The following is a 25,857-nucleotide window of genomic DNA, read 5'->3' as shown; positions in this document are numbered from 1 at the left end:
CATGTCCCATTTTCCTTTCAGGAGAAGGATGGCATAATGGTTAGAGGAAAAGATGGGACACTGGGATCTCCTGGGCTTCTTTCCCAGCTGTGCAAACTATTCAGGAATGGCTTCTTTTCTGCAGAAATCAATGAAACTGTGGTGAACTTTCCTGGGAACACGATAAAATACTTAATCTCTCTCTGCCTTCCTACCCTGTCCTGCAAGATATCAAGCACACTAGCTCAGCCAGTGCAGCAAAGCCCTTAAGCATACACGTTTTAAGTGCTGAATTGCTGTGGCTAAAGCTAGGGCTTGCAGTAAGCGTGTATCTAAGTGCGCTGCTGCTTCCAGAGCCAGGAATGAGTGGGGGGTGATTATGTTCATCTACCTCCAAAGGATGTTTCAAACATTAAGTAACGAGATTCTTGAAGACTGGTCACAGGATGCAACAAAGTGAGATTATCTTTTATATCCTTTTTCTTCATACCTATTAATGGCAGTAGATGATAGAATATCTCTATCTATACATACCCAACATCTCTCCCATCCTGTCAAGGCAGAGCACTATCTGGCAAAAAAGCAGTGGTTTCAGGTTTGAGGAGGGGGAATAAGAAAAAGGAAAAGCTGTTTGTAACACATTAAGCAGATACAGAATTAGAATTTTATACTCTAATCTTCCTGAGAGAAGCCAAAACCTACCTACAGGGTGTGTTGAGTTAGTTCCTCATTCGTTTTTTTTTTTTTTCTTTTTTTCAGCTTCTTTTGAAATCATTGAGTGTGGAGCATGCCTTGCCTTGGGGGAACATACTGCTGAGCTGTTACTCACGCTATGAAAGGATGCCACTTCTCTCTCCTCCCTTTGTTTGAGGCCCCATTTTGAGGTGAGGAATGAGCTGAAACCACCAGAGCTTGGGGCTCACCAGCCCTGGGGCATGCAGAGGGATGGGTTTGGGGGTTCAGCCTTGGTGTCTGGCTCTCAGGAGCTCCTTCTGGCTGGGAATTCAGCCCAGCTGAGGAGTGCTTGAGCCTGGGATCATGGTGGGGCTCAAGAGCACAGTCTGGAGGCTTGGTATATTGTATAACTTTGTTCTAGTCTGGCATGTATGATTGGAATAAAAAGTTTGGTTTGGGAGGAACAGTCTCCCATGAAAGGTTGTAGTTTCTCTCTCCTTAATGATTGCCTTTATATAGGTTGGAGATTAACAAGACAAAAAGAGGGTGTCCTCTAAAATTTAAAGCCAAAACCCTTCACATTCTGTTTTAGTGGAGTCTGCCCCTCTTCTACTTGCTTTCTCTTTGGCATGTGCTGATGGTTGGCCTACTGCTGAGACTAATGCAGGGTCACATTGATGCCCAAGTGTGGTCAGTCTCAGGTCCTTTCCCCTTCCACATTAGTGCAGCATATGGCTGAGGCACCTCACAGGCCCCAAGGGCTGCAAGAAAAAGGGGAAATTCCTTACAATTTATAAATTTCATTGAGTTCATACATCTTCATGAACCTGCAGCTTTCCAGCTCTCTAATGCACTGCTATGTGAATGAGGAGAAAATCATCAATGCAGTCAGCAACCTACCGTGAAATTCACTGATTAAATTACTGGATAAATATTTGAGTGGATCTAGCTGACAGGTATGTCATGCATGCAGTCTTAAAATAGGAAGGTAATGGGAAATGAGGGAGAAATGAGCCAAGGAACAGGCACTGGAATGTGATTTCTGGTAATACAGCTCATGTTCATCAGTATGTTTTTAGCAATGTAGAGGACGTGTGTGGTGAAACTGAGAGCAAGGCACCGTCGTTAAAATAAACTGAGAGAAATTGTAGCTATGGAGAAGCAGAGCATTAAGCAGCAGTTCTCCGGGAATAAAGCTGGTGAATGAATTTATGGGGCTTTACATTGGCTGAATCTGGCAGGTAGTTTTTAACATGCTTGCAAGAAGCAGACATAGCTATTTCCAGTAAAACCCTGGGAAGCTGTGGTGGGTGTGGGCTTACTGGAGAGGCACGAGGCTCATGCTAGCCTCTGATGGTGGTGGACTTGAGGCTCTGCATTAGCTGTGTCATCTGCCATCTCCATGATGGTTGCCCCCTCTGCAGCCTGAGGATCTAGTGTCTAATTTAAAAGATGAAAGGAGCAGGTCGTCCTGTTGTACAAACACATCAGGTCAGAGCATGGCAGCCAGCAGGACTGCTCAAAAGCTGTCGAAACAAGCACACGTGTGACTCTGGGCAACATCAGCAAGGGCAGGATTAGGCATCACCACGTCCATCAGGTCAAGCCTGTGAAGGTCTCTAAGGACCAGCTGATCATATTTGTGTCATTCAGAGTCAACAGTCTGGAAAGTAATTGCTTTAAAATACACCTAATTCATTTTTGACTGATTCTGCAAATGTTTCCCCTTTCCTCAATGCTCCATTGACTGGCCCTGCAAACCATTCAGTGTTGGCCTGCGTGGTGTGTGCAGTCGCTTTGCTCCTTGATGTTACCTCATCAAAGAGAGCTGAAAATGATATTTCCAGCCAGACAGTTTTCAAAAGTGGCCCATGAACTCGCTCTGCCCTGTGCCCTCCGACTCGCCATTAGATAGGTTTCCTGTGTGTCAGTCCAGCTACAGATAGATGATAAATTTAAGATTGCAAGATGCTGACCAAAAAAAATAAAATCACGACAGGCTATTTTTGGTTTCAAAAGAAATTTCTTTCGCTAGGTCTTTCCAAGCCCTCACCTTAATGTACAGCTGCAGTAGACAAGGAAAACAGGATGCAGGGTTGCAGCGCTGGAAGAATCAGGCGTAAATCAAAGGAGACAAGCTAGTCCCTGTGTGTTGCCTGAGTTAGACCTCAACCTTTGAGCAAGGTGAGCAGTTCTTGCTTGCTGGGGACTCTCCCTGTAACAGCATTACCCAGCTGCTAGAGTTTATACTGGGCATAGCCATGTCTCACTTTTTCCTCCCACTGTGTCACCTCCCTCCCTTGAGCTGACAAGTGATTTAGACAGCCTGCCCTGCTGGCCCTGCATTTGAAATGTAAATCAAACACATGGGACATAAAGCTGGGTTTCAAAGTTGACTATTAACTAGGGCGGAAGGGGTGGCGTAGCAAAAACAAACAGTTCCAAGTTCAAGTTTGAAACCATAAGAGCACGCTCAAAAGCCTTCCTCCTTTTCCATCACCAGCCAACGTGGGGGTGAGCAATTCTCCCTGGGGCAGAAAATATTCAGTAGTCCCCGACTGGGAATTAGAGATGTCAGTAACTGATAGTATTCAGTGATTTGATTCAGTTCTGCTAAGCCCACCGACATGCAGCAGTTTCCTAGGCTTGGCCAGGTGAGCAGCAAAACCTGCCTGGATACAAAGTGGGATTCCATTGCTTTCAAGGACAATGCAACTGGAAAAAATCCTCATCTTTTTCTGAATTCCCTAAAGCAATATTTTAGATATAATTTACTCTGATCAATGGGCCATGTAGACAGGAAAGTGTCCTGGGACCCCAGCCAGGGAACCTTGGGCACATCATTGCATCTTTCTGCACCTCAGCTTCCCCGTTTTTGAGGTGACAGCACCTCTGAAAAATGATTTTTGGAGAGGGAAGCAATGCTGTGGTGCTGCCCAGCAGTATTTCCTTATAGACCCAGTTCTCTATTTCTGCCTACACTGCCATCAAGAGCAGGAAGGGCTCTGTAGGCATGTGTGTGTGTGCACGGGCGGCTTCTCTGTCTCGGGGCTCAGCTTCACCCCAGTGCTCTCTGAAGGCAGAAAGCACTAAGTGCAATTTCACACAAGGCACTAACCAACCTATCTGTTAATAACATTCCTTTGTTGATAGCTTGAACTGCGTTCAAACAGGTTTGGTCGTCTCCTTCAATATGGGAAAGCATTATCCAAAACCATATAGGATTATGATCATGCAGCAGTCTTTCTGTAAATAATGCTTCATTCTAGTGAAGTAAACTGCTCTGCTCCTCATTAGGCTGCATCTCAGAGCAAGTTGAAGCCAATTTGCTGGAGTAGCAGTGAGGATGTCATTGCATGATCTTCATTTCCACTAAACAACTGGATATAACTCTCTTTATTTTTAGGCTAAACATGCTGAGCTTTAAAATTGTGTTGATTATAATGTAGCTTTTAAATGATTTGTCGTGGCTGAAGGATTTTGCACAAGAAAGTTGCTACTAGCTGATTAGGAAAAAAATCCACCATTGCTTCTTCTATTGCTTAGGAAAAATGCAATCCTCAATCTGCAGCTTGAAAAGCATGTTGCCATGGAAATGATGCTTATGCTGTCATAAATAAAAGTATTCTAGGGTCACCAGGGTCTGCGGCATAAACAGGGGTACAAACAATGCCTGGAAAAGTGCCAGAGTGGTTTAAACATATAGGAAGATAATTTTAATAGTACTTCACTTTCACTGTTATCATCAGAAGGACTGATGAAGGTTAACATGTAGCCATAACCTTGGCATGAAAACAAAGCAGAAAAAAATCTTAGCTATTAGTATCAATAAGAGTACAGAAAACAATATTGTAGCCCTCCTGACCAGTATTTCTCCACTCAGTCAGATCAGTGTTTCTCACCCATTTTACACACATTGAACAGTGAAATGCATACGTGTACTTATTCAGGGGCAGTTTTACTCAATTCTTCAACACAACTCATGAGACATTAGGAAAAACATTTGATGTTACAAAATGCTGTATCATGGACTACCTGATCATACAGTGAATCTTCCCTGATTCCCCAGCTACATCCCTACATCCTACATCCTACATCAAGCAGAGGAAATTGACCTTTCCTTGGTAGCGAAACATTCTGGAACAAGAACCTGTCTGAGGGAAGGAGCCTTTCGCTGCTCATGTGTGAAAAGGACAAAAGGCTGGGAAACATCTCCATATGGGAGCAAGAGACAGCACTGACACCATCAGAAGAAAGAGAAGAAATTAAGGAGACATGAAGATTTCTGTAGGAATGTGCATTTTGGAGCAGGAAAAAAAAAAAAGAAAAAAAAAGGAAAAATATGCATGTTTTTGTTACATTTAAAGGCAGAATTGTATCAAAAGAAGTGGCCTTAAGGAAAGGGGAGAGACTTCTCTTGATCTAGAAGAAAAGCTGGGAATTGCAGGCAAAGGAGGGTAGACTGGCTGGCATGGCAGGACCCCAGCTTACCTCCCAGTTTGGAAACTGAGGCACAGAGGTTTTCACTTGTGTTACTCTCCCGCTTGTGTTATAGCATCTGAAACTTTCTCCACATGCCCTGTGTGGCTGCTATTATGTATAGACTGAACCCTACAGCCAGAGCTCTGGGGAATGTGAGCTCCATCCACACGGATGGGAAGAGCAGCAGGTCTCCTCCAGAGGTCTCCTCCAGAGGTCTCAGGACACCCGGGCCACCTGCTCCTGTTTCCATGAAGGAACACCATTGCTCCCAGTCAAAGCGCTTTTATGTTCAGCAGATGCATGAACATCTTTGGGTTTATGTCTTAATAAGGAACTGAAATAAGGGAAAAACAGCAAAACTGAGAGAGGCCAAAAACAGAGGGGTTTTGGGATGCATCAGTTTGTGTGAATTTTCAGGAGGAAAGCAGGCAGTTACTGTTTCTGGTGGGTTCTTAATTGTTCAGTGGACTGCTCAATGGCATTAAATGGGCCATACTGTGAAGCTGCCTTGGGCATTATCAGATCAAGGATACATGCTTTTCTCCTTGTACTTTTAATACCCACACAGGCATTTAGAGCACAGGCAGTCACTTTAAATAAAACTACAGAGATTGCAAATGCCACAGCTTGCTTGTTTACTTACTGTTTCTTAGACTGCCCAAAATGTGGAAATAATGTTTCCAGAGATGCTGGAATTCATGTGTCTGTTGAGGATCCTGGCTCCTGTCCTGGATGATATTGCATATTCAAGGGATGATTCATTCAGTCCTGAGAGGGAGGAAGGACTGTACCAGCTGTACCACCTCTCCTTCGCTGATTGACAGCGTGGAGATGTTTCCACGGGGAAACCTGTGCCTCCAGGTTAAGCCAGCAATTATGGAGCAAACAAAAGAGAAGTGGAAAGGAGAAATGATTCACAGGGAGAGGAAACAAAAGAGAATTGGGATGTGATGCCAGGCCAGGCTGACGATGAAACTTCCATTTGTCTCTGCTGAAAATGTGAGGAGGATTGTGCGTTTCTTTCATGTGTAAGTTAATGATGTCCTTTGCCATCTGCAAGGGAGGATCTGGGAGGGAACAGATCTTTGGGCTTTGCCACCCCACGCCTGCAAAAGGGTGGAAAAACCTACAGCCAGCCGCCCTCAGGGAAGATGAGTATGAAAAGACTCAACCCTGATAACCCTGACAGCTCCACCAGATAAAGTACATTCAAGAAATGGGTTCTCCTTTTGTATTCCACTGTAAAAAAAAAAAAAAAATGCTGTCCCTGCTGGGATGGGAACTGTGTGGGATACAGGGCTGGTACCACGCGCATTACACACCTCACCATGGACTTATCGCAGAAGGGCTGGCCAAGGCTTTGAAGGCAGCTGACGGCTCCCAGCTGGCCAAAAGCTCGCTCGCGTGGCCTCTGCAGCTCCTTCAGGGGAACAGGGTGGGAAAACTGGGCTCAAAGGTTGCCCAAATGACCAAGAGAAGAAAAATTCCTCCTGCCACTCCTCTGCTAATCAAAGGGGTGTGGAGAGGAAGTTATGATCTCTCATGTCCCACACTGCCAAGCAGAAAAGAAATGGATTTTATGTACTAAATACACAGCCAATTACTATATTAAGGGAGAAGCCTTCGCGCTATCAAAATCAGTCTTGAAATCAATCTTGCCTGTGGTGTATTAGGTTGCTGCAAGCAGCCATGTGTTCCAAACTCCCTTAAAACGCCTTTCCAACACACCTAATCTGTTTACTTCAGCCCTTGGCTGCCGGCGGTACCTGGGACTTCGCCTCAGAGGTTTCCTACAGTTTGTGATCTGAACAGGTCAAAGTTTTCAGAGGCGGGGAGAAGAGAGGCAATTCTTCCCCTGCCTGTACAAAAGCTACGTGCCTCTGAGCTACTAATTTAGAACCAATGAATCAGAAATAAGTAACATGAAAACCATCCAACATTCGTGTTTGCAGAGCACCTCCTTGGAACAGACAAAAGCATTGTGTCAACAGGGAAACTGCCATTGAGAGTCTGCGTGGCGAGCGGCCGGCTGTGTTTAAACAGCTTTGGTGGAGACGTTAACATGTTGCCGGGGAAGTGAGAGCCTGCACCAATGTAGGTGCCCTCTTGCACCCAGAGCTGTTGTCCCCACTGCAGGGACATGGAACTGCCCCTGCACTCACCGCTTTGTGTTTTCATCTTTGCAGCTTGAAAAGGCAGCTCCTCCAGCCGCTGGTTAATGCTCCTCCTGCAGAGACCACATTCTGCGCATATTTAAAAATCTTGGGCTGGATAACACTTTGACCTAAAATAGAATAGGTTCTTGGGCTGGTTTGTTTCCTTGTTTGTTTGGTTTTTCTGATACTGCCTGACATTCATAAGTTTCAAAAATCTTTTCTTTGAATAAAACCTTTTCCAGCTTAAAGAACAAAGGTGGCCAGACTGTGGCTCTGCCCACCTGCACACCCTTGTGCATGCCTCTGGGTGCTCTGATGACATTGCTAGAGCAGCTCTAGGACACACAGACACATCTCAGACCACCAGAACAGACAGACGAGTTTGGCACCAGACCTGGGCTGTGGCAATCTGCTCCTGCTTTCGTGGGGTGAGGTCACTAGGGAAATCAGTGTCATCCCATGCCTATGTACCATTCCCCAAATTTTCTCTTCCCTCAGGCTCTCAGTGTGTGTCACACGAGCCTGGGTTACACGAAACACTTGACCCATTGCCCGAAGGACCAGAAATTATGATTCCCACGGGCACAGAGCAATTAGCCTACAGGAAGAGTGAAAACGTCAAGGAACACGTAGCACTGCGATATATTGTGTTACCCAGAATACGTCTATCCACGTATCAGTCTCTGTTGACACACACCTATTTCTCCACATGGGTGGGTATATATTTATATGCAACAACCTCCAAATACCTCTATAAAGCCAGTGAGTTTTTATTATCCCCACTTGCAGATGGGATAGCGATGGTACAGAAAGTGCTGCGAGCCCTCTTGGCTGCCCTTTCTCAGGAGGGGAGAGTCTGCATCTTATCTCATTGGGAAATGTAACGGAGGGAGCCGAGTTCTCCCAAAAGCCAAGTAGCTCCTTGGAGCGGGAGTCCTGCTCAGCTCTCACTTTGAATCATGCTGGCAAATAAACATGAAAGTGAAAACGGTATTGTGAGAGGGTTACGCAAGAGCGGGCGGATCCCGGGACTGAGCCATTGTTCCAAACATTTAATTAACTTTATGAAAGCTGATTAAAGGAAAATCTTTAACCTCCAGGGAAATCCCATTTTCCTTCACTTCCCATACCTCCTCAATTTTCACAATGTAAGAAGGGAAAATGTTATTTCAAGGCATGAGTCATATCAGCTACAACCTGATCTTTGCATCTGTCATGTCCTGCAGCTTAAATAATCATTAGCAGTGACACTAAACGGGGACACTTCTGAGGCAGCATTTTTCCCCCGTTATGCCATGACCTGAATTGCCATCATAATTTCTAGACTTTGTGTCATCCTGGCACAATGACAAGCATTCACCCACGCTCAAGAACTAAGAGTTCGTCTGCAGGGACAGAGATACCTTTGAGAACGCAGCATCTCAGATACAAAGTGTTAATGACACACCACGGCCCGGCTTTGTAGCAGCAGGGGCTGTTTGCTTTGGTCACTGCAGAGAATTCCTTTGAAGGCAGGAGACTGAAGCACCATCTCCAGTGACTCCCCATTTAACCTTGAGCAAATCACTTACCCTTTCTCTTCTTCTGGAGGTGGGGATAAAGCCAGAGTAACCTCCCTCAGGGGTACTGTGAACTTTAATGGATGCAGCCAGGTACCGAAGATGTGCAGGTGGAAAGTGCTATTGCAAAGTTATTTTACTAGAGATTTTCTTTCAGCTGCGGGTGTTTATGATCAAGCACAGCTTCCCTTTCCTTTCCTCTCCCCCTCCCCCCTCCAAATTCAGATGTGAATGTGCTGCATATTGCCTCTCCTAGGCCTATTTTAATTATACAGCACAGCCAGCCCATAGGAGACCTAATCCCACAGTCTAATCTTGGAGGCAAGGGACAGCTGACTGCCAGAGGAGCGCCCTTGAGGCTGCACTGAGGGTGATACAGCTGATGAAGCCGCTCCGCACAGCTAAGACGGGACAGCCAGGGCCCTGCTCACCCTGCCTGCAGCTCTTGGACAGTGACAGCACATGGGTGGCATCACACACGCACCATGGCCCTGGGTCATCACCTGGTTAACAAGGGCCTGGGTGTAGGATGGCTATCTGGACATCCAGATCTAATTCTCAGGAATACACACATGGTTTTAGTCCTTCACAAGCTTATATAAGTAGATACGCATATAAATACATGATATAAGTACATCCTCTAGCAGCAACAACAGTTGCTTATGTGAATCTTCAATGGTTCTTTCCATCTGTAGATCTTGCAGGACAAAGGTGGGAGATCCCAGAAGTTCATGGTCCATTCTGAAAAGGGGAAAGGTTACCTTTTCCCATTGTTGCATGCATGTCTCACGACAAAAATAGTAGTAATAATAATAATTAATTATGATACAACAGATCATTCTCACTACTCATGTCTATGAAGAACAGGCACTGCTTTTGTACACACACACAGCCATCAATAAAGCAGAAGCTTTATTTACAGGATGAAATTCCTCCTTCAAAAAGAGCTAGAGACGAACCAAAGGAATATTAATGCAACATCATGAATACCAAATGCATTAAATTCTGATTCAATAAAAGGCAGACAGCTGGGTATTCTGATAAAAATGGGCCTTTATTTTTTAATTCTTCCTTTCATTACCTGGACTCTGTGTTGGTCAGAGCAACAACATGTAGTTTCTTTGATATGCAGCAAAACTGAAAACAATCTTGCAAGTAGCACAAAACAAAAACTCCCACAAAAGGGAAAGCTATAAAATTTGAGAGGCAACAAGGCTTTCAGAAGTGCCAGCTTCCCAGTGCAATGGCTGGAAGGGTGGCCTGGCCTGGCGGCAGTTCAATCATTTTGTAACGAAGGACAAATACTTTCAACATCCTGAGAAAGAGGGCGGAGGGGAGGGGGGCACGGCTCCCTTGCTTTCCCTCCTCCTGCTATTCTTTCTCCTCCCTCCCCCCACCCCTTGGATTTTCAATAGCTCTTTAGTGTTTCCATCAAAGGCTTTTACCATTCATCGTCCTTTCTGGTGCCTGCCTTCCACCTGTCTATCCATCACAGCCCTAACCCAGGTCCCCTTTTTTTCCCCCCTTTGCTATTTTTCATGCAGTGGGATTTGTTTATAAGCTTCTGTATTACCTAAGCTTGAGGGGAGGAGGCTGCTGGGAGGAAAGTGAGAAAGCAGGATTAAGGAGTAATAATTCAGCTCCATTGCATTTCCATCTGAACGGTCATAAAATGTGCAAATCCTTTTCCTGGGAATTTCATGTCAGAGACCTTCCCTGCTGCTGCCCTTCATGTACTCCCTCTCATGTGAAACCTAGCCTCGGGAAAACTGCTTGCAGCTCCAAGGACACCAAGGGGCACGGCGGGAGAGCAGGGAGAAGGCTCGTACCAGCACGTGAGCAGGCAGGCACTTCAGATGCGGCTGCAAGCTACAAACAAGGGGGCGGGAGGCAGCAGCGGCTGAATCCGGCAGGATGGGAGCAGTAAATGAGGAGAGACTGTTTAATCTAATAGCTCCCAGCACCCCCTGCCTATAATCAATTAGCCTGGGTAAAAAATAAGTTAACTTTTCAGGACCGTTCACTCTGTGAGAAAATGATAGAGAAGTATACATGATTCACATCCCCATCAGCTTGAAGAGTTTCTACTGTCTCCTTTTTAGCTCATCAACTGTCACGAAGCACCAAAATAGGCATTTCTAGACCCCAAAGGCCCACCAGTAATCCATATTTGATAAAACTCTGTCAGAAGGACCACAGAAAGATATGGGTTAATGAATCTTTGTCATTGATTCTAACAGAGGTCAATGTGGCTGGATGTGGCTTCTATGGGGAGGAAGGGACCAAAAAGCTGAGTTGTGTGGGTGTACCCTTGCTACCTTAACAAACACAACCAGAACAGCAAGTAGTGTTAAAAAAAGGACTGTCTGGATCTACTCCCTTAACCTAGTGAGCCTACAAACCCTGTCTTGGTGGAACTTCATGCCATGTTTGCTGGACCTGGCAACAGCTGGAAACACTCTTTCACTTACTGGCACATCTTGGAAATACTGAGGATCACCCAACAGGTATCACATGTCAAGATAAGTTCATTTCTTTGATAGGCATTTATTATTTTTCAATAAAATTGAAAGAGATTGGTTTGCCATCAGAAGCTCGGTTCTTTGTTTGGTGGCTTCTTGAACAGTTTGACCATACATATGACAACACAAAATATATTTCACCTGCTTGCAGTAGCAGTTTGCTATAAACTCAGTCCATCAAGGATTTACAATTCTAGCAGCAGTGGGATATATATGAAATGAGAAGCCCTTTCATCCTTAAACTGCTCTGCAGTCTCATTGAGATGACGGAAGTCATTGTTTCTAAGGCCAGAGGAGTGCAGGAGTTCATTCAGCCAGTTCAGCTGTGCTAGGAGGAGGTGTGCAAACTGGGTCCAAAGACAAGAGAAACAGCAGCCCTTGGTTTTGTGGAACAGTCAAAAAGAAATCCTTAATGACGTTAGCCTTGCTTTTCAGGCTGAAGAGGAGCAGTATTTCCACCAACTACACGATCTCAACTCTGCCTTCCCTGAGGGCACTGCAAGAGGACAGACTGCGATCGCTCACCAGCGTCACTCTCAGATGTCTGTGTTCTTCCCACCCACCAGCAGCCTCGAACCTGAGCATGTCTTTGGCACAGCAGGTGGTATCCTTAATCCCACGGAGGGCCAGCCCGAAGCCAAGATTAGCAGAAGAATTTGTTTTCATTAAAATCCAACCTACCATTACCATCCTATCTGATGGTACAGGTTTCAAACGCGCATGTCCAGCTATTCTAGCAGTAGTGTTTCTGCAGGGAAAGGGCAGTTCAGCAACCTGCCTCTTCACTTTCTAATGTCTTTCTTTTAATCAACAAGTAGCTAAAACAGACACAGCAAGGAATGTTAAATGCACCTCCTCCCAGAGAATTTTGCCGGCAAGGTCAATGGAATTGGGATTTCACCGTCATTATACTTCTTTTGACTGCAGAACTGGTCTGATTTTCCTCCCAGAGAATTTTTTATTATGGGCCCGTGGAAAAAATAAAATAAAATAAAATAAACATAAAGAGACATACAAATAAACACTAATATGTGCAGGAAAAATACAAACCTTAGCACCATGCACTCCCCTCATTATTAGACAAAGGTTGGAAGGGTTCATAAGTGTAAAATGCTCATGTGAATTATGAGACTACTGCTCAGTTTTCTTTCAAGTCGTGGGCTGGAAACAGATGGTGGCTGTAGCATTTATGACGGCGCAACATGTTACTGCAAGCCTAGCCATCTCTCTCTCTCTCTCCTCAAAAATGCAGCTGCAAGGAAAGTTGCGGAAAATCAGATTAATAGTCTCTTCCACCACACAGTTTTCCAGCCCTTCATCCCTGGCCAGCACATGGACAGAGCCATCTTGTATCCCAGCAAGAACGCTCTCCTAATGCCTCTCCTGAATGGTTACCACTGACTGGCTCATTTGATGGCTAGTTAAAATGAGGGGTTTGTTAGCATCTTAAAAAAGCCTCCAGAAAGCAGGTCTTTAAGGTCATAGCAGATGCCATGTGACCCCAAGCACTCCATAAGGGAAACACTCAAAAAGAAGCAATCAGACTGTCTTTCAGCTGTTTATTATTTATACATTCAGTTCAGGCCAAGCAGGTTGATCTATAGGGAAACGTGAAGACAAATACAAACATTTGCAAAAGCCTTTTCATGACTTAGGAGCTTAAACCTCACTTTCAAGCATGAGTAGAAATTTTTACAAGGGCAAATGCTTCTTGGTTTTCAATAAGATAGCCTTCCAGCAGCCATAAGTTTAGAGGTATCTTAGTGCCTAAAGATGGAAAGAGCAGCTAACCTAATATTTAAATATTCAGCCTGTATCTAAGAAAAAAAAATGCTCAAGCTTCACTGCCTGGATATTTCAGTCCTGATGCAAATGCCCTGCTGCCTGAAGTATGTTCGAACCTCCAGCAAAGCTGCCCTTGCAATGTGAGTGCAGTACGAGTGAAATATCCCCCGTGGGGGGATATTCCCCGCACCAGCTGGTGTTACCTTGGGGACAGCACATCTGCACTTGAAACCACGAGATGAGTCAGGGCACAACCCCTCAGCTCTCTAGTCACCACCGAGGGGCTTGTTTACTCCAGGGAACAATTTAAATCGTGTGACACTATGCTGTTTGTCATCCACAGGATCTCCATGAAACACTTTTATGTCACAATACCTCTGAGGCCTAGAGGAGCAGCAATTCACTAGCATAAAATCCAGTTGCTGGGGATTTGGGCCCTTGTCCAGAAACAGATTTTTAGGATTATTTCTTCAATCAAGTTAGTTAAGAATCAGGCAAATATTAATTTTCCAGGCAAGTGTCACTGGTAAACCTGAGTATCCATGCTGCTTCCCTGACCTTCCTGGCCTCGCTAGCTGATGGAGAACATCAGCACCAACTTCACCACGTTCATCCTTACACATTCAAATGTGATCTTGCTGTTCTCCCTACAGCTGCAGATATGCAATGCAGTATTCTGCCTTCTGGGGTGTAGAACAAGACAACTGAAACCAAGACAGAAATCTACCATTTCCGTTACCACTTTTCAGCAGCACATCCAGGAAGTTGCTACAGAAATTCAGCAGTGTATACATTTGAAACTTTAGAAAGCCTTTTCCCAGAGGTAGAATCTTTCCAGCCACAGTGTGTCTATCATACTTTTAAAAGATCCAAGACCTTTCTTCTAAGGTACAAAAGGTAACTTGTTTTTTTTTTTTTTTGAAACTCCATGCTGCAAAATTCATTAGTATCCTATGCAACAATGTATTTCCTGTAAATAATGAGCTATAAAGTGTATTAGAAGTTTCCACTTCTGGTTTTATCTTTTCCTGATCTAGTCTGCAAATTCTTTTGAAGTCACTTAAAGTGTTCTACATGTATGCTTGTTTTAGGAAATACCAGATCACTATTGGCAAACTTCTCCTTAATTAAGTTAGATAAAGGAATCAAGATGATATGATCTACTTAATTTCCCACCTTTTTAAGGTACTATTTTTAAGTTTGTTTTTTTTTCACTTGCCTTAGAAAAGAAACATGCTGAAGAAAGTAAGGAAGTGAGAGACCTCAGAGGCCCAGAGAGGGTAGCCATTGCTACGGGCTTTCTACTGTAGCAGAGTTGCTGACAGAAAGCTACTGAAAAGTTAAAGCTTTCCTTCAGTACTATGGTATAGTTTCCTGAAAGGTTGCAGATCGTTTCTGAAACTAGCATCACTCCGAGCAATGCACAAAAGGAAAACATCATGTTTACACTGATACCACAGCAGACTATTCAGGCCCTCAGTTCAGCAAGCCAACTCAGATCATGCCTAACTTGAAGCATGAGTAACTTCAAAGAAACATATCACATGCTTCAAGTTCAGCTTTCCAGTGAGTACCTTGCTGAATCACAACTTAGGGGAATGCAGGGAGCTAATGGGAAACACTTGTACTTGCCAACCCTAGCTGCTAGGTCCCCAAGCCTCCATTAGATATGCAGACAGGGCCTAACTGTTTTGGTTTGGCCAGCAGGCTCTTCACAACAAATGGATACAAGCTGCTAGGCAAACCATTCTGAAGTGCACATAAGAGAAATAGACATCCCTGAACAAATTGTGACAACATGATTTAAAAGCAGCATTTGTGGCCATCAGTAAAATGCACAAGCTGAGCATTAACCTGCAGGACTTATATGTGGCTTGTTGAAGAAACCATTCTAACTGTGATAAATTGCTTCTGTCACTTTTTTTTTTTTGTGGAAACCCATTGCAGTCAAGGGAAAATTCAGATCCTGAAGACATATTTTAGTAGCTTCCTTGCTCCGATGAGACCTTTGAGCAGCTCAATTTGCTATGGGTGAGTTTGGACCAAGAAGAGTCTTCCCTCCCAAGTGCGTGAGCACAGAGGCCTCAGTTTCCATGGGAATCTTGCTGCTAAGTAGATATCACCTCTCCTCAACCACGTCTTGCAGTATGAGACCTTCCCCTGCATGAGGGACATGTCAGCATCAGGGAAACATGGGTCCTCTAGGCAAGGGGAGAAGGGGGAAACTGCAGAGCTTGGTGGCAGCCAGGGAGGATGCATCTTCAGGCAGGACCTTTCGAGCACGAGGAGGCATATATTGGCTTCCTTGAAGTGCTGCAGCATCTCTCCCTCCTTCTCTGGCTCCACACAGCAGGCACAGCTGGGCATCAGGCTCCAGCAGGGCAGGGCTCAGAGCAGAAAATCTGGCCTCTTATAACTTCCCTGGTCTTCAGCTTAAACCAGCATCACCTTTCTACAGAAACGAGAGGAAAAACCAAAGTGCGAAGGAAAAGGTGAAGTATGGCTGGAGCAAGGAGGAAGCCCCATCTGAAATGTCAGGCTGTTCCAGCAGTGAACTGAGCATGCAACAGGTACTTGAAATGTCACTGCTGGAAAACACTTTCAGCAAACAGCAGAAAGCAAACCTGAGGTTTGAGCGCCACAGCCTAGGGAAGGAAGGTAACACTCACAGCAACATCCTTGGGTCAAAATTGGCTGCTCTGCAGAACAGAGACAGAGGGATTTTGAAGCTAGCTGAGGTTTACTGAAAGTCTTGAAAAAAGAATAAGGATCAGATGCCCAAATCCCTTAGAATGCTGAAAAAAAAGTCACAGTCAGGAACTCCAGCAATTCTGGAGCGCTCTTGATACTTCAGTGCAGTCTACAAGTTTTGAGTTCACCCCCAAAGGGATCTGAGGCCGCTCAGCACTTCACTCACAGGCCCCCTCTGAACAGAGTCTTCTTTATTGTGGTCAAACAGGGGATATCTTGAATTTATGTCTTGCTTCTCCCCTCGTGAGCAAACAAAACAATTTCTATGAGTAATTCTACCCACTAATTGCCAAGGAAAAGTCTGGTAATGAATGCTTCGCATTTTTGACAGGTCAGAGGCTTCCCTAAACAAAGTTGCTGTTTTATGTTTTCTAACAGCACATGTTCACATCCGGGGACCTTGGCAAATTCCAGGGTGGATGAGTCTCTGTGGGAAATTGCTTTTCCAGATTTTCTTGTTTTAACTGCTCCAGGAAATGATTCTATTTTTACAACACTAAACAGCAAAATATGAAACCATTATCTGCTTCATGTCAAGAGTTTCGGGTCAATTCTCAGGTAACTGCCATCTCCAGTGAAGTCAATAGGGTTGTATCTATTTCTGTAAGTTAGTGATCTGGCCAGTTATGTAATTGGTTGATCAGTTACTAGAACATAGAGCTAGCTACCATTGGCCTAAGGAGTGTCCCATTTTCATACGTCTCAAAGTCCATCCAAGCCCTGATGTATCGATAAGTGAAGTATTCAAGTATTATGGTCTATAAAGATGATTATTAACTGCTGAAAGATTTAAGCATGAACATTTTCCATCAACAGCTACTTTGTCACTGAATAATCTTTACATGTAGTAGATTTTCTGGATTCTTTTTTCACCTGCCAAATAAGCCAGGGTGGGATTTTCAACTGTCTAAAATGCTTTTCTTCTATTAATTTCCAGTTCTTCTCAAGAATCAAGATGTTTTTTTAATCCCCATGGATCATCTGCACTTCTGGGTGCTTCTATTCTGTGCGTGCCTGGTCTTAACATCTACTCTCAGTTTCAAAGATGGACAGTAAAACCAGTTGCCTTCATTACAGAAGGTCAAAGTTACTTTACAGAGGCCAAAACAGACCTGATCTTGGAAGGATGACTGTGCAAATTCCAGGTTGGGAACTATGTATTCTTGACTTTACACCTAACTGAAAAACTCACCAAACATCCCTCAAGAAACTAGCATACAGAAAACAAACTTAGAGACCATATCCAAGGAAAACAGTACCTAACCTATGACTCGTTCTTTGATTTACAACTGTGATTGTGAGCCCCACCTTACAGTCATATGCCATGATAATAGGTAGCAGTTCAACGAGAACCAGCCATAACTTTTTATGTGTTGTGGTGATTCTGAGCTAATTCAGCACATAATTTGGCCTGATGCAGCAAATAATTAGAATGACTAATGGGACAGATAACATTCCACAACTGAAAAATGAATGATCAATCTTCTGATCTTGTGCATTTTCTTTTTCATCTTTTTTTTTTTTTTTTAAACTAAAATGTGCCACATTTCACATGAATTTTTATCTTTTTCCCATCTCAGATTTGTCTGTTATGGATATGACTGTGAGTTTTCAAATTATGTTCTCTGAGGTACCTGAACAGATCATCTTAAAGGGGATCACTGGCATTAGTAATGGCAGTCCTGAATCCACCCATGCCAGGAAAAGTTTTTCAGAAAAGAACAAATATGGCAAAACGGCAACCTCCATGGAAGCAAAGGAGAAGGGAATTCTCCTAGCTGTTCTTTAGTTGTATATACTAGTCTTGTTACTTCATCTTTGGGGTTATTTACAACATACTTCAACACTCTAAGGACAAGCAGTTCCCCATCCCACAAGTGGAACCCTGTGTCAGAAAAGCACACCCTGCTCAAAAACAGTAATAAACATCAACTCTGCTCCATTTGCCCAAAGTCAGTGGGATGTTTGTCCAAAGTTACAAGCATGTTTAGGCACTAGTTTGAAGAAGGGCAAACGTGCTTTTTCGTGTTAGGGCCTGGGAAAAGAATTCAGGATTGGGCCCATGATAAAAACAGCTCCCTTAGGAAACGTTACCCACACCATAAAAGGAATGAATAACAATGATGTGAGAAGTACAATGAAAAATTGTCTACTGAATTTTCGCAAATTCCCATAAAATATGAGTCTTCATTTTTTCTATGTGCGTAATTTTTACTACAAAGTCATGAAAGGTTGACTCCTTAGAAATGCAGGAAATGACCAGCTCATGATAGCATAACAGGCCGCACAAGTGCATGGGCTGAAAGCTGGATTTTCATCTGTCACTACATTCTTTGATATGGCAGTGGTTTTTGATCACGTATCCAATGCACGATAATTAGGCAAAATGACTTACCCTCAATCTTTTCAGTATTTAGCTCTAAGGGTGCAAGGATTCATTCCTGGAAAGGGAAGATGGTCGTGTGATTTAGGGCACTGGATGAGCACTCAGATCTGAGTCTTATCCCTGGTTCTGCCATAGCCTTGCTGTGTGACCTTGCACAGTCATTTCTCCATGCCTCGGTCTCGCCTAAAATGGGATAACAATAGTTCTTTATTTCAGAGGGGATATGAGTACAAACCTGTTCAAGGCTGTGCTGCAGTGAGACACTACAGCAAAGAGCAGCACAGAAAAGCTCAAACATGAATAATACCTTCTATTAAAATGTGGGAAAACACACGGTAATTATTTAAATAAAATATAAAATACAAAATATAGGCTCAATTTTGGGGAATAAAATACTGATGGGCTTCTCTCTTTTACCTGAAATTAAAGCACACTTAAGTGGGATCCTCAAGGGTTTAAACAATCTTTATCTAGAGATCTGTTAGTCTAGAAGCTGTGGAGTTAGGAACACCAAGAAAACGACTTCCTTGAATACAATTATGTACCTCTGCTTTGTTTATGTTTTAAAGCAACCAAGATTTCCAGCCCAAGAGAGGGTAAGTTAAATATTCAGGATAAGATTTTCAAAGCCATGGAAGGGGCTTACGAATATGATTTCCTTCAATTTACTGTAAAATATGAGCATGCAAATCTGAGGGAGCTTTGAAACTTCATCTTTGCTTTTGGGTAAACTTTCAAATTAAATTATGAAGGGAACGTGGATTTTAATTGAACTGTCAGATGTCTGGAAAAGCTTGAACACCACTATTCCAGAGTTACACTGCTACTGGATTTGGACAGAGCTTCAGCAGTGAGACTTCAGTAACAAATATTTTTCCAAATGCAAAGATGAATCTTCTCCTCTCCACAAAAGCTTGTCTATATAAGAGCATTTGTTTTTCACGTGAGGGATCAGTTATGGGCCTGTTGGCCTGGGAGATAGGATCTCAGGGCACATGCCTAGATAAAGCAATTGATTTAGAGATAAACAGATCAAAGACTGTTCTCTCAGGCAGGAGGAGAGCGAACAGATATATGATGAGAAAGAACCTAGGAAGGGAAAATCCTTCTTGAGAGAGAAAAAGAGAGAGATGGGAAAGTCAGGCAGAAAATAGCTGGAAAACAGCCCACAGAACGGGAATATGGACCCAAGGAAGACAACCAAGAGAACCTGGAATACTGAAGCCCACTGGAGGGAGGAGATGTGTGAGATGCTGTTCCAAGCAGAGTAAAAAGCCTAAGCTCAAAGACACAGAAGAACCAGAGCTGCCTGGGAACCTCCAGGGCTGGAGAGGAGCAACTGCCTGCAGTCACCACACACTAACAAAGCAGATGCCAAGCAGGATGGAGAACAGAAGAAAAGGAAAGAAAACTGGCACGTATTCCTTGATTTCACTCAATACAAGCAACTGAAGGGCAGCTCTGGAAAGATGAAGCACAGCATTAAACATAATGACTTGACTAGATAATCAACTCTCATGCACCATATTATATTAACCATATTATATTAACATGGAGATTGTTTTCAGGCACTGTCTTCCAAATACGCTTTTCGATCAGAAAAGACCACAAAATCAGACCAACAACTTCTGAACCTTTGGACAGAGGAAGTGACTGTGGAATCTAAATGGAATAACATTTTGCCAAAACACTTTGCCCCCAAATCTCTACTTAGTTTGTGCAAGGACAAAAATGACAAGATATTTAAGGATTGCATGGAAACGTGACTTTCAACAACTACCATTTTAAATTCATTCCTTAAGTGCCCCACTAGCCACCCACCCCATGAATAACAGAGTTGTTCAACACATATCTGGCGGCTCCAACTGCTCACACCCTTTCCCCTAACACTCCACATGTTGCACTCTAAAGTCCAGATGGAGTCAGCTCCAATAGACAGTGGAAGAAGATATGACACGGCATTCACAAATGCACAGAGAACTGTTTAATTTACAGCCACAATGGTGAAACAAACCATTTCAGAGCTTGGACATTCAAAGTTAAGTCTGACACTCATTCTTATATTCACTTATTGTGCTTAAGTATTAGAGAACACAGGATTACATTAACAGTACACAACAATCTGAGATCCCTGCAGGACCAAGTAGTGAAAGGGATGAGCAAGAATGAGGGACCAGCCCCTCAAGTGGTGTAAGCTGGTACAGCTCCATTGCAGGCAACAGAGCAATGGTGATTTACACCAGCTGAGGATATGGGCCTTGAAATGTCCAACTTAACTTTGAATTGATGTCTCCTGTGTCACAACCTTTAATGTTACTGTTCCTTCTGGTTGTATTTGCCATCTCAAAGAAGGCCTACTAACACCATAGCCTGTAGTTCAAAAGGCTGGCAGGTAGTATCTCAGCTGGACAACAGTAAATGATACTCATGTCATGACACTACTCCTCATATTTTAAAACCATGGACTGGATCCTCATCTGATGTAAATTAGCTTAGGGGAGGCTGAAGTCAAAAAACTTTTGCCAATTTATACTAGCTGAGAATATAGCCCTGAGATTTTTGTGTTTTCTGCTGCATGCCATATAAACACTGTGCTTGAGAGCAAAGACTCATGTGCGTTTCATTCCTCGTAACAAAATTAACTCAACACTACAAGTCTCAAACAAATGACTACTGGAGAAGACTCCGTTCAGTCTTCATTCCCTCTTGGTTTGCTGAATTTGGCATAACAAATTTATTTGCTGGCACCAGTAAAATGCATGCCTTGGCTTGCTCTTTTCCAAGACTTTAACAGAGGGCCAGACTCACTGGTGGTGTAAATCAGCAGAGCTCCATTATACTCAACAGAGTTACTCCAGGGGATCTGGCCCACAGACTTGAATGCAGCCTCTTATGCCAGTGCAACCAAAGGACTCTCAAAAAGTTGTTTTGCAAATTATTCCACTTAAGTGACTTTGACATCCTTTTATATCTGCACAGTGTCTGAGTGGGTCACATAATGCTTTTCATCTACATGATTTTAATGGATAAATGATTTTTTTTCATTAGATATCTTTTAAACAAAAACGGAACGGAGCAACATTATTGGCATCCCACTGAAACATAAATATATAAATTACATTTTATACACTTTTTTAAACGCAGACACATACATTCATGTGCATAACATTGTGAACAGTACACTTAGTGGAAAACAAGCACAGACAATCTTAGTTAAATGTATTTCCAGTTTTGGTGCTCAACAAATACACTGGGAAAATGATCACAAAATAGAACGGTGACTAACTCTATCTCTGCATTAGCATCTGAAGCCAATAATGCCTGTTAGCTAACATTGCTTTGTTTGGTTGAAATTGGACATAGCTACTGGAACGGGATGGGGGGGGGGAGGAGGGGAGGATGTCTGAACTATATTTAAAGAAATGGAAAAGTTAAAAATCTCTCTCTCTGTTGTTTTAAGGTTCTGCAGTTCATTCACATTTGAAGATATTTTTTGAGTGGAAACACTGTCTTAAGATAACATTTCGTCGTTCCAAACTAAAAGGAGAAAACTCTTTCATCTCTTTGTAGATGTTTCACAAAGAAAAGAAACCAGTAGTTCATTTTACATATCCATTGAGATAATCCAAATAAAACAAAGGGTACATAATCCAAACTACTGGGGTGGGGCAGTGATTTTGGCCAAGTGAGTAGCCATGTCATATCTGGCACAGACCTGAATTTCCAAAGCAGTAAAGAAGGATTTAGCCATGTGGCTCCCACTGAAATCCATGGGGAGCTGAACATTTAATCCTTTGGCACTTTGAAAATACAGGACCTTGTGCCAGAGTATTTTATCTGCCCTGCTATAGTTAAAATAGATTTTGATGTTATTTGGGCTATTCTACTACAAAAATATGACCACAAAATGCTTTTTTTTTCTTTTTTTTTTTTTGGTTCAAGAAAACATAGCAGGCTTTCTCAGGTATATAAAACTGTTAATTTTTAGATAAAAATACAAACTTCACCTTTACAAAAACACATATTTCTGTTGAATACACATAAAGCATAACATTTTACCAAAAATAAAGAATTTTAGGTTTTGTTCAAATATTTGCAGCAAGGTAGTTCCCATGCCACCATGACATTGTACAATGCAGATACAAGAATTTGTACATTTCACACAGCTCCAACATGTGAAATAAAAGTATCTGTATACTGATAAGAATGACAATTGCTAACACAATATCACTAGTAGGCAACTGGCATAAATCTTAAAGGAAAAAAAAAGGATTTCTGCATGGATATCCTATGATTTGTTTACGCACTTCTCTTTTTTTTCTCTTTTTTTTCTTTTTTTTGTAATGCTTTAAATTACGGGGGAGGTTGGGGAACATAAACCAAGAAACATCTAGAAAATTATGCATAGGTATACCATTTTTATTTTAATACATCTCATTAGTTTGCATCCCACTAGGAGAAATACCATAATGTTTTGTGTTCTGCTTATTGTTATACCAGTCTTTTATATGTGTTATTGGCAAATGTAGTCCGAGAGATAATAAAAAGCTAGGCAAAGAGTAAAAAGAAAACTTAATAATCACTTTATGGTGTAAAAAAAAAAAATCCACTTAAGGCTCCCCAGAAGGTTTTTTTTGTATAGACTTTTAAAACACCACCAAGCAAGGATGTATTGTTCTATAGTGTTTGCGTGGCATTTGATCATTTCATACATTCCTGCTTTTTTTGTGCCTGAAGTCCATCAGCATCCATCCATCTTCATCAAGAACGCAGGCACATTTCTTGACGTAAAGCACCGTTGACTGCTCTGACAGAAGTCCACTATTCACTTAGATTTTTGTCATGTTTTTGGGTACTTTGGGTATCCTCCATTCATTCAACTGTCTTTTTTCTTTTCTGTTTTTCTTTCTTTTTTTCTTTTTTGGACAGGGAAGCTTCCTATTGTTTCACAGAGTGCTACAATACTTGCTTTGATGTCACATTAAACAAATGTACATTGTCTCTTTGTTCTCATTAAGTGTTCTTTTGAGCCAGTTTTTTCACATAGGAGAACAAATAAAGTATACAGTCAATAAGCACCATACATAGTAGGTTCAGGAATGTAACAAACCATGTACATCCATGTCCCAGAGAGAAGTTTTTTTTCTAGCTTATTTTCACCTTACATCTGCAGGAGAGAAAAAAGATACAATAACTCTATGATTAGAATCAAAGGTCCTATCCTCTAAGTAGATGACTTAAAAAAAACTGTTCTGCATGAAGAGTCACTAACCTGGGACAAGAAGTTCTAAATGCTGTTTTGATTGAGTTTACATGCTCACTTTTAAAGTTGAATTTTAGAAAATCTTTGCTTCTATCATACTACTCCCAATAAATACCTGTTAATCTGAAACAGGATATGAAGTTTAGCATTTTTTAGAAAAGATACATCAGTATAAATGAAAATTGCCATTGGGAGTTTATGTGCAAAAATAGGTGCTTGAAATTAAATTCACTGTCATACAGGCGTTAGGCACATCCACTGCAAAATTCAAATAATTCCCACTCCAAATACTAGAATCAATTGCAAGTACTGCAGTTTACATAATTTCAAGTCATTAAGCAATGAAAACTCTGTACTTAATTTGGAATGTGTATTGCCATCATCATACATTGCTAATATGTTGGCCAAAGGAATTCAGTCATTTTTGCATTGAGAGGGTGTTAGTTTTTCACTACACTGAAAAACTGATGAATTTTGATAAGTGACTGGCATCATCCTACTGAGACTGAACAGACCAAGAAAAAGATCTTAATTTTCTGGTGTAAGTAGCACAGGGCCCTGCAACACAAAAATGGAATTTCTAAGCATCTTCCTTCTCAGGTAGGCAGATCAACAGACCACCTTTGGTGCATGTACAATCAATCCCAGTTCATGCCAAAACAAGGGTTTGATGGTCATGCATATAATAATATTTACCATGTACATATGCTCAATGTTTTACAGCCAATGACTTAGAATACAACAATTTGTAACCTGGCAATTCATTCATGCATTATTATGTGATGCTTTGACCTCAGAAATCAGTAATAATGAAACAAAAGCAGAGGCAATGGAACTTGAAATTTCAGAAGCTGAAGTATTAGCACCCTCCAAAAAAATAATAAATAAATAAAAAAAGAAGAAAAAAATAGGCAAGAAGAGGAAGTAGCTCAAGAATGTAAGATGCTGATGGTGATGTGGAGCTTAAAAGAAAAATACCAGCAGGTAGAATTATCAAAGCCAATCAAATCTAATCTCTTTGCAGCCTTGAGGTAGCAAGTGTCAAGATTTTGAACAGTGATTAAGTTGAAGTGATGATATTTGATTAAGTTTTCCAGTACTTGTGCTATTAGGGTGTTCAGCATATGGGTCCTACCTGAATATCAAATAGTTCCAGTAGGTTTTATGTTGGTTTTAACTTTTTTCGTTTCCGTTTTTTACCTGATTCCCTAGGCCTTCCTGTTAACATAAGGGCAGGGCTGGTAAAAAGCCCTAAGGTAATGCATTTTGTTGAACACTGAAGTAATAAATACTCAAACCGTTTACATTTCAAAGAAATCTCATTATATTTTGCATTAAAGTAATAACTTTATAACATCTGATTTGACATTCCGTTTACAAAGTAATTATACAAAAGTAAAGAAATAATAAACGAAGTTGGCATTGCATACGTCATTTCCAAGATCCATCTATAATTACTGTTACCATGCTGTATTCAACATTTGCTTTCAGCTCTGTAGTTAAGCTATTTTCAGCTCACCATCCACTTGCTGGTGCAAGTTTTGTTCCTATCGGTAATGAAATCCTAGAAAACGTTATTCTTCCATTCCAATTCTACCCCATTTTTTCACACACAATTGATCTAGCAGAACTGTTTTTTCCAAATACAAGACAGAAAAAATATCAAGCCATACACACAACAAAAATAACCATTTTTAATGTGTTTTTGTCTACTCATAACTCAACCTAGTCTGAGCTAAAACACTCAGCTTGGATTATAAATTATGTCCAATAAAAATCACAGCAGAGACCTATCTTTGCTTTCACACAAATTCTAATTCTTCTGCTCTGTACATAGCAACTGAAGTTTACATTCACTTAGACCAGGTTTATGTCTCCAAGCTAGGCAGTACAGAAAATCCTTCCTTACCCAGACACCTATGAAATCCATCACCATTGGGCAGCTTTCCTCATATATATTTACTTGCTCTTCACTGACTTTAATCTCAGAGCTGGGTCTACTGAACCCCTAAATTCCTGGCAGAAGTGAAAGCAAACTTTTGAGGTTACTTTCAACCAAAATCAGGAGAATGGGAGGCGTTCAAGTCCTGCATTTATTGCACCCTAGCAAGAGGATCTGAGCTAGCAATTTTAGGTGGTTTTATGAAAGTCACGTTGAACATAAGTATTCTTCCCCACAAATCTTTCCCCATGATAATTTAAATGTTGTCTTGAGAAGGCAAACACATATTTAACCTAACAACTGCCAATAAATTCTTGACTATATATACATAAGAAAACAACAGGAACTGGCACTGTT

At 42.0% G+C, this 25,857-nt stretch overlaps 1 protein-coding gene across 8 annotated transcripts in view; it reads right to left on the bottom strand.

The window, feature by feature from the left end:
• PDGFA (platelet derived growth factor subunit A) overlaps window positions 1-25,857 on the bottom strand; it is a 69,213-nt gene that overhangs the window by 23,270 nt on the left and 20,086 nt on the right. The window contains exons 6-8 of one of the 8 annotated variants that reach the window (XR_004778948.2): window positions 18,305-18,478; window positions 12,424-12,625; window positions 9,887-11,869 (exon numbers count right to left, since the gene is read on the bottom strand). Coding sequence is in view for 5 of the 8 variants with exons in the window: in XM_050713858.1 (XP_050569815.1) it covers window positions 18,345-18,478 (134 nt within the window). In the remaining 3 variants the exon portion in view is untranslated. Of the gene's footprint in view, window positions 1-9,886; window positions 12,626-12,696; window positions 15,611-18,304; window positions 18,479-20,256; window positions 23,463-23,567; window positions 23,682-24,693; window positions 24,777-25,857 lie in introns of those variants that run through there. The other 7 variants (XR_004778950.2, XM_035548770.1, XM_035548771.2 and 4 more) reach the window with 7 other exon arrangements.

This window comes from Cygnus atratus, chromosome 15 (assembly GCF_013377495.2).
Source record: "Cygnus atratus isolate AKBS03 ecotype Queensland, Australia chromosome 15, CAtr_DNAZoo_HiC_assembly, whole genome shotgun sequence".
Taxonomy (NCBI): domain Eukaryota; kingdom Metazoa; phylum Chordata; class Aves; order Anseriformes; family Anatidae; genus Cygnus; species Cygnus atratus.
The sequence above is the reverse complement of the archived record's forward strand: the minus strand, read 5'-3'. Positions and strand labels throughout refer to the sequence as shown.